The sequence below is a fragment of the Alternaria dauci genome, chromosome 10, assembly GCF_042100115.1.
Source record: "Alternaria dauci strain A2016 chromosome 10, whole genome shotgun sequence".
Taxonomy (NCBI): domain Eukaryota; kingdom Fungi; phylum Ascomycota; class Dothideomycetes; order Pleosporales; family Pleosporaceae; genus Alternaria; species Alternaria dauci.
In genome coordinates this window covers 1,954,900-1,963,985 of record NC_091281.1, presented here as the reverse complement: position 1 = coordinate 1,963,985, position 9,086 = coordinate 1,954,900, and the positions used below count along the sequence as shown (strand labels likewise).

At 51.3% G+C, this 9,086-nt stretch overlaps 1 protein-coding gene across 1 annotated transcript; it reads left to right on the top strand.

The window, feature by feature from the left end:
- Nucleotides 1-6,320: 6,320 nt before the first annotated feature.
- On the top strand, nucleotides 6,321-7,790 carry ACET3X_010026 (uncharacterized protein; the record flags this gene model as incomplete). The annotated part of the gene is made up of 1 exon (XM_069456206.1): nucleotides 6,321-7,790. One exon carries the CDS (start codon nucleotides 6,321-6,323, stop codon nucleotides 7,788-7,790), a length of 1,470 nt encoding a protein of 489 aa, XP_069302859.1.
- Between the last annotated feature and the right edge of the window lie 1,296 nt (nucleotides 7,791-9,086).

Sequence of the window (9,086 nt, the reverse complement as noted above, 5' to 3'; positions counted from 1 at the left end):
ATATGTTGGGAGGGCATCCCCAACTGGGAAAAACTACGCGACGAAGCTGAGCAATGCTACGAAACTGCGCAAGGCCTAGGACTCGATGGATTCGACTTCAAGGGCCGCTTGTTTATCGCTCCAAGAGCAAATCAGCATATCGGAATTGGAAGCCAAGGTGGATTCAACTTTGCTATGCGAGAAATCCCAGCTGGCACAGCCGTAGTGTTTGTCACGACGGTTAGATTGAACGTAACCGACACGCAAGTTGCCTCCTCCAAAGTCGTCCCGCCAGCAGAGGTGCAAGATGGTCAGCAACAAGATGCCACCCACATGCAAGTTGCCTCCTCCGAGCCCGCCCCGCCAGCAGAGGTGCAAGGTGACCAGCAACAAGATGCCACCCACATGCAAGTTGCCTCCTCCGAGCCCGCCCCGCCAGCAGAGGTGCAAGATGGTCAGCAACAAGATGCCACCCACATGCAAGTTGCCTCCTCCGAGCCCGCCCCGCCAGCAGAGGTGCAAGGTGACCAGCAACAAGATGCCACCCACATGCAAGTTGCCTCCTCCGAGCCCGCCCCGCCAGCAGAGGTGCAAGATGGTCAGCAACAAGATGCCACCCACATGCAAGTTGCCTCCTCCGAGCCCGCCCCGCCAGCAGAGGTGCAAGGTGACCAGCAACAAGATGCCACCCACATGCAAGTTGCCTCCTCCGAAGCCGTCCCACCGGAAAGTAAGGAGCTTACACCCAAGACACTCAAGGAGATACTAGATTTGGCGGCCAACATACATCCATTATCCTGGTCGAGGGAAGAATCCACACCTAGCAACAGCGCACACAAGCAGCATCCTGTAGGTCCGTTCTCGTCATACATGTCCAGGAATAACAGCATCGCCTTCCCCCGCACACTTCAACCCTCGTCGTTCACACCCGTGAATCTGCTACCGCTCGCCAGACCTGCCAAACCACCGTCCAGCGCACCTAAGTCCTTTCTCAAGTTTGTCGAGACCTTCCCTTCTAATAGCTACCACGGTAGCGGACTAGACGACCCAATACATATCAGCGACGATAGTGGTAGCAGCGATTCTAGTGACAGCGAGTCTAGTAACAACATGGACATTCTCGTAGACGATGAAGAGGTGCTAGAAGAATGCATGTTAGACGAAGGCGAACCGGAACAACCCCCATTGAACGAACAAGCTAAGACCCAGGCAAACGCGCATTTCTCGAGCACTATGAAGGTGAAGATGGATGGTATGTCTGCTTTTGCGCACGCGCAAAAGTCGAACATAGACTTGTGGGACTTAGCCGCGCAAACCTTCGGCCTTGCGCTCGACGACCTCAAAGGCGACCAGATCAACCTCGGAACTGGGGTCGGCTTAAACCCAGATTTCCACCCGCTACCCCATCAGTTGGTCGGCGCCAAGGATGGCTTGGATGTCCTCGCCGGCGACCGAGGAGCACTTGTCATCGCCGACGACATGGGCATGGGCAAGACGATCACCGATGTCCTCATATGGTATCTCAATTTTGCTAGATCGTACCAGCGCCTCGGCATCAGCGCGACGCCAGACTTCCCCTACACTGCTCTCAAATCGAACGGAGACGAGATAGAGACGCCGAATCTGTTTGGATGCACCTACTTTGTTGCGAGTGCAGCAGGCCTTGAAACATTGGTACAAGCATGGCGTATGATCATGGGTGGCAGCGCCCACTTGGCTCAAGGATCAGAGTACAAGCCACCGAAGCTGATAGTCTTGCACGGTACGGGCGAAGAGATTGTACAGCGTTATGGCGGTGCGAAGAACAGCATCTACTCTAGCATGACACCAAAAGAGTGGGATGAAGTCAACCGTCGCCCTAACTGGTTGAAATCACGATTGGCCTATGGGGAGTACAACAAGGTGTGGAAGTTGAACAACCCGACTAAGGAATGGGCAAACAGCGTCCCTGAGACATCGGACTTCAGACCTCAAAAGACGAGCGTTAGGTTCTTGATAGTCTCAACTCGCGAGTCTTGGAAGACGAAGATCTTTGGCACGCTTGTCGATACCTCTGCGCCCCCTCAGTACAAGAGGCTAAAACAACAGTTAGAAAAGACCGACAAGAGGCATACTAAGAAGAGGGCGGCGTTGAGAGCACAGCTGAGCCTGTGCGCCAAGACGCATATGGACACTTCACGATTGCCTGCGCTTGATGGTCTCGGCCCTTGGCAGGCTCGTCGCATGCAAATATGGACAGACGACAAAGGTGTGAGGGTCGAGGTGTGGTTGGTCACATTCGTTGGTTGCGCTGCAATAATCATGGTCGACGAGCTGCATACCGCCCCGGGTACAAAAACTCAAACCTACACCCACATCATCGACCCCATTTTGGACTACAGGCCCAATGATCATCGTACTGGTATAGTAGGTCAGACGGGCACAGCTCTCACGAACGGGGTCGACCTGGTGTTAGGATTCGCCGACCACGTGATCCAGCGGTTAGTACAAAAGCAGTCCACCGATCCAGGCGCCAAAGCTTTAGCCAATTTGAAAGGGGTAGATTGTACTGCAGTGTGGAGAAAGCTCCTCAATAGCTACAAGAAGTATCACGACGGGATGCAGCGTTGTAAAACCGAGAAGGAAAAGAACAAAGTACAGTCCGCGCTCGACAAGCAACTCCAGTCCGGCGAGATCAAGGACATGCTGAACAATTTTCGGGACATGGTTCGGTGGTGTTTCATAATGCGCGACACCGACAGTCTGGATCCCTGGCGCAAACCCCTCAACGTTGTCACAGCAAAGCTTACTGTCAACTTCACGTATCTGCAGCACGATGCGTGTTACTTCGCTAACGTGGAACAAGAAGAGTCTCGCGTGCTAGCCGCGGTCAAACAGCATTACGAGAAGGAAGTGGAGGCCTGGGAAGACCAAGGGGGAGAGAGCAGCAAGAAGTCCAAGCCCACCATGCCCCCAGGCGCAGTCGCAGACTCCGAGGCCTACCGCATTGCGCGACATGTCAGCATCTTTCCTAACCTTATGGCCGCAATCAACAATTGGGATGCCGACCAGCTTATCGGAGATCGGATCCTCGACCCTCACCGCAGTCTCAGTAATAACAACGAAAACCTCCGCACAGCTCTTGTGAACAGCGACACAATTCGACACTCATTCATCTGGGACATTGCATTGGAGGCTTGCAAGGGCTCAGCCAAGGTCGCATACATTCACAAGACGTTGGAAGAGCTACGCAACAAGAAGACGACCATTCCCCATCCCCGTCCTCGCGCACACCAAGGAGAAACCCTAGAGTACAGAGCCAAGTACGTCGTACTCGCGAGCTCGACATTGTCACGTGCTCTGATCTACGCTTACATCTGCCAAACGTTTGGAGAGAAACACGTTGTTCATGCCTACAACGCCGTGACACGGGACAAGGAAGTACCCAAGTGGAAGAAGGTCTGGGATGAGGGGGGCGGCAAGGTCGACGATGGCGTCTATATTCTCGTGGGTGCAACGGGCGCGATGTGTCAGTCAATATCGCTTACAGAGGGCAACATCTTGCATGGTCTTGAGCCTCAGAGTAACGCGCATATTGCTGAACAGGCTGCGAAACGCCAACATCGCATTAATACGAGGTTCGCCGAAGTCTTCGTTGAATGGCTGACAACTACTGCCCCTCAAGGATGCCGAGACACCATTGACATGAGGATAGTCAAGAACCTCCAAGCTAAAGGCTATTTTCAGAGCACGATAAAGGCGCAAGACTGAGATACTTTGAAGGAATGACTGCCCGGAAATCGCGGAGACATACTGTAACTTTCTCAAGTAGTCTGTAGTACAAAATCGATCCCATGACTCAATACCGATATAGGCGCACCAGACTAACATAGAGTAACGCTGTACGTATTGCCTACTGCTGCCACTGTAGGAAGCCTAGAAAGTTGCCTCTGTTAGCAATAGCAAGTTACTGCTGTACCTAGGTAACGTTGTGAGTGGAAGCGCTGCTGTCAGCCTGACTTGCGGGCGCGTGGTCTTCCGAGTCAGGCCGAATGCAACCTACCACACTAAATACTACTCCATGCTTCGCAACCGCTTCGCAATGTGCCCTCGCTAGCAACCAACCGTTGCGGCAACTTGCGTCCCAAGCCATATCGCAACCGCTTCGCAACGTGCCCTCGCTAGCAACCAACCGTTGCGGCAACTTGCGTCCCAAGCCATATCGCAACCGCTTCGCAACGTGCCCTCGCTAGCAACCAACCGTTGCGGCAACTTGCGTCCCAAGCCATATCGCAACCGCTTCGCAACGTGCCCTCGCTAGCAACCAACCGTTGCGGCAACTTGCGTCCCAAGCCATATCGCAACCGCTTCGCAACGTGCCCTCGCTAGCAACCAACCGTTGCGGCAACTTGCGTCCCAAGCCATATCGCAACCGCTTCGCAACGTGCCCTCGCTAGCAACCAACCGTTGCGGCAACTTGCTTCCCAAGCCATATCGTGATCTAATGACATAGTTTTGTACGACGGCTTACGCCGAAAAGTCAGACATGGATGCGATACAGGCTCTAGCTGCAGCCTATAGGGTATATAAGCTCTCGGCGGTACAGCCACCTACTGCACTGAAATACGAGCTAGACCAGGGACAGGACTTCAACAAGAATGCGATTCGGAACACGGTGCTGTGCAACACCAAGGCGTTTGCAGATTCCAATGAAGCGAATCTACCAAAGCGAGAATCGGAGACTGAACAGCAGCATCACGACAGGATTGCACGCCGCATTTCAGGAGAATCAAACTAGGGCGATCGACTCGTTCGTGGAAGATCTGAGGAACCAGTGGCCAAGGCAGAGTCCCAGCGTGCCGTCCAGGACTGAGTATACTGCCTACCTCGACGTTTTCTCTACAGCGACAACCATTAGGAATCAGTTTGTTCATTGGTTCAACAACCGTCTGTTCATGCAGCAGACTTGTCAACAATCAAGCCAGCTTGATCGCTATCAAGCTGGGGCATCAAGCTGGCGTATCAATCAAGCCAAGCTAGAGTAGAGGTATAAATCAATTAAGCCAAGCTACTATAAGCTAGCTTGATTGTTTGGCTTGATTGGCTTGATAGAATTAATACTCTATAAAGAAGGTTAAAGTAAGTAAGTAAGGTCACGTGGTGATAAGATCACGTGGTGATAAGATTATATAAGGATACCCCTACACTATCCCCTTTTAAGCTTCTTGAAAGGGGGATTAATTTTGTTAAGCTAATCAAGCTAAACAAGCCAAGCTTATTAATTTTAACCATCAAGCCAATCAAGCTAAGCTGAGGTAGAGGTACCCACTAATCAAGCTAAGCTGGGGCACCCAGCTTGATTGGCTTGATTGTTGACAACTCTGTCATGCAGTACCTTGGACAGTCCAGAGAGTTGCCCAAAAGGTGTTAGTAGGTGTATGAAGCCATACCGTGGTCTCTGCGTAACTTGCCCTCGCTGGCAACCAACCGTTGCGGCAACTTGCGTCCCAAGCCATATCGCAACCTTGCAGCTGGAACATTCGGACGCTTTAACTACCTTAGGGCTGGCGCTCCAACCTTCTTCACGCTGCACCTCTAAAGGCAAATACTAGTGTTATATTATTTGGAACTGCGCTCTTAGATGTACGAGGCAGAGCGACCCTCCCTATCTAGGACTACCTCTTTGAGATCTTTCGTGTCTTCAACAACTAAACTTTAGTATTCAATATTATATAAGAATAGCACTCTAAAAAGAGAAATAACATGTATTCTACACTCAAGGACGCGACCTCTTCTGGGATTAGGGACCGTACTCTACCTTGTTAGTCGGTGCGACTATATGCCGCACCTTGCCGGCACGCCCTGGCCCCCTGCTTTCCATGCCACGTCTTCTTTTCTCTGCTGTTATTCTTACTACTTTTCTACCCACACACTAATCGCTGGCTTAGAGCGTCAGCCTTGGTTCTAAAATGGATCAGTTACAGCTCGATAGTGACCATTGTCAGGATAAACACAGCGGAAGAGGCTTTCCTGCACAGTGGGACGCTACAGTCGCTAACAACTTAGCATACAGCCCACCTAACCCGTCCTACAGCAGATTTCTTGCGCGTCGTCTCGCAGAACCATGCCGTGTACCAGGCGATGTACGATACGCGGGATGGATCGTTCCAGAAGTAGGCGACGACGAAGCGTGCAAGCCGGTTTTCATAGCCCACTCGACACTAGATGCGATATGGCTGCTGAAAGAGACGCTGGGTGCCAGCACACTTGACGCAGAAAATTGGGGGCGTCTCACAAGCGCTGCTATGGACTTTGCTAGTAGTAAGTCTCTAGAGCCTAGAAACTTAACTACAGCGCGGCTAATGACGCCAACGGAAGGCATCGCGGAGGACCGCATGGCTATAGACTCAGACAAGGACGATAGCATACCGCCATCAGCACAGAGGGCTACAGGCGACCTTGTGCCGTACCGTAAACGTCCAGCCTCCTCATCGCCTATTCGCAGCGAGATCCGTGCCAACAGCTTAAACCGCCTAGCAATACAGGAGGACAGCGCGGACGAATCGACGGCTAGGGCTAGCGAAGTCAACACTATGACAGTACACGCTGGCAAAGACACAGCTAGAGCGGAGGGGGGACACGAGCGCGGAACAAGCGACGAGGACAGCGAAAACCAGAGTGCGACGACGCCTCTATCCGTAAAGAGGTCCGCAACAGTTACAAACAAGAATCGTCTTGCAGAGCTACGGCGTACAAGAAAGCTAGAAAGATCGCGTGTAATAAAGCTCGAGGCGATAGGCTTAAAGGAACCGCCTGAGAAGATGCCTGCGCAGGAACGTATGGCGTACGGCAGCATTGCGCCAGACGATGAGCCGACGATCTCTTGGATCTTCAAGCAAAAAGTCGCGGAAGATGCTGATTTCTATACAGCCTCGCCAACACCCTACTATACTGCCTGCAGCATGCTAGCAAAAGCGCGTGCTTTTGGAAATGCAACCTCGCAGTACAGCGCTGCGCAGTTCCTGCATAATTGGCGGAAACAGGGCACGCCGTTCTTGGTAAAACCAGTAGATCGTTATGTTCTTACCCAGACGCAAATGTCGCAGTCAGTGGATAGTAGCGCAACACTTCATACTGATGCCGACAATGCATTCTGCTTTGCCTGGGACATGTGCACACGGTACGAGACGATGCTTGCAGCTGTAAACATTGGCACTCGCTGGGCTTTCGCTTTGCTAGGGAAGGCGTACGCTCGCAAGGTCGACGAAATCCAGGTCGCTGATCGTCTAGCCAGTAACGACAGAACTCGCAACAGGTACGGGAAGGGCCAGGCACGAACAGAGGCTATCACATATTTGGTCCATCTGGTTTGCCAATCACCATCTAAATCTGACCACGCAGCCTTTCGTTACCGCCTAAAGCGAGCGACACGATGGTTCGACATAGTTCAAGCTCTAGGCTGGGGATCGCTGCTGCTCATACCCCACGAAGAGGTCTCAAACCATTGGCTCGAGCGTGTGCTGCGGAAGAACCAGCGCGATGTTTTTCTTGAGCTAGTGAAGCGCGAACGGCCGGAAATTTGCACGGCAAGCAGGGCCCTCGAAGCCTGGCTAGGGCCGGATGGAATTACTGGTGCGCCGATTGCTGGAAAGGAGAGGCTTAGCATTGAAGCGAATGCGCTAGCTACGGCGGTGGGGTTAACAGAGATTCCAGACAGCGAAGCCGAAGATGACACTGATTCTGACGCATCGGAAAGTATCCCGGCATCGCCGGCGCCATTGCGACAGATGTCGGTACTTGAATTATTCTGTCCTGTAAGCCCTATAGGTTGAACAATAAACCGGGTTACCTGACGACCCTGAACTATGCGCTGCGGAAAAAGAGTGATGGGCTCGAAGAGCACAATGCTGAGCTTCTAGCGACACTCTACGGAAGTAGTGAGGTAGACGAGAGTTGCTAGTCATAGCGGTGCTTATTAGCAGGTGGGGTGTATGCGTCCGTGTTGCGGAAGCTTGCCAATTTAGTGTTAGGCTAGGTCTGTCGTCTAAGTCACCGGCTGTACCGTGGCTCTCGACGATTACAGCCTGCTAGGAAGCTGCTGTCGTATTGCGATACAGATAAGTCAACAACACCGCAGGCTACAAATCTACAAATAACTACAAAGAAGAGCGAAACACATAGCGGCTTCCTCTCTTTTCCTTAAAGGTTGCCGCGCAAGGTGCTATTACCTTTGCCTGCGGAGAATAGTAACAGGATGCCTCTACACTGTGCTACTTCAGCCACTAATGCAATGTAGACTTCGCAGGCTCTATTCTCTAGTGCCTGCGTCTTTTTACTATTACGTTAATTATGTAAATAGTAGAGAAGAGACACAGTTAAGATTAAGAAACGGATTACATGCGACAACGATAGTACGGTTAATATTGGGGTTGGTGTTTTTCTGAATTTACAGTTAATACGAAATATTTTAAAAAATCATAACACTACGTAACGTGTATTAATCTCTTCAAAAGCTGTATAGGATAGAAGATGTATATAGTATATACGTGTTTTATAGGAGAGAAGATGTAAAATTATAGTGGAAGCTATAATAGCTTACTCTACACTGGGGACTCCTGTATAATAGTATGACATCGGTCAACCCATGCATAATCAGAACTACCAAACACGCATTGAATAAAACCTTTAGCATCGCTCCGTAGTCGCATTAACTCTGTACGTCTCTTCTCAAGAACGGAATCATAGTTGATCGCTATGTCGCTGTTCCTTGGGGAGTCTCGACGCCCACTAGTAACCCGAATCCATTGCAGTTGTCGAAGGAAGCGGTTGTTGCAACCTTTGTGCTCTACCCCAGATAGTACTATGTTAGCAATGCTTCTTACTTGGGAAAAGGGCCTCTCTTAGGGAAGTCTTACCAATCTTCTTCGTCATCTCCCGTACCGAAAGCACCCAACCATCGTCTTCCTCCGACGGGAAGTAATCTGGTCGAAGAGACCAGAGCATTCTTGTTACCAAGGCGGCCGCAAACATTTCAGAGTTCTTGGTTGGTCCTTTGGAAAACTCAGTCGCATTCACCGCTACAGTAGGGGTAGCTGAAGAGGATGCAAGGGTTAACACCAACATGAGCA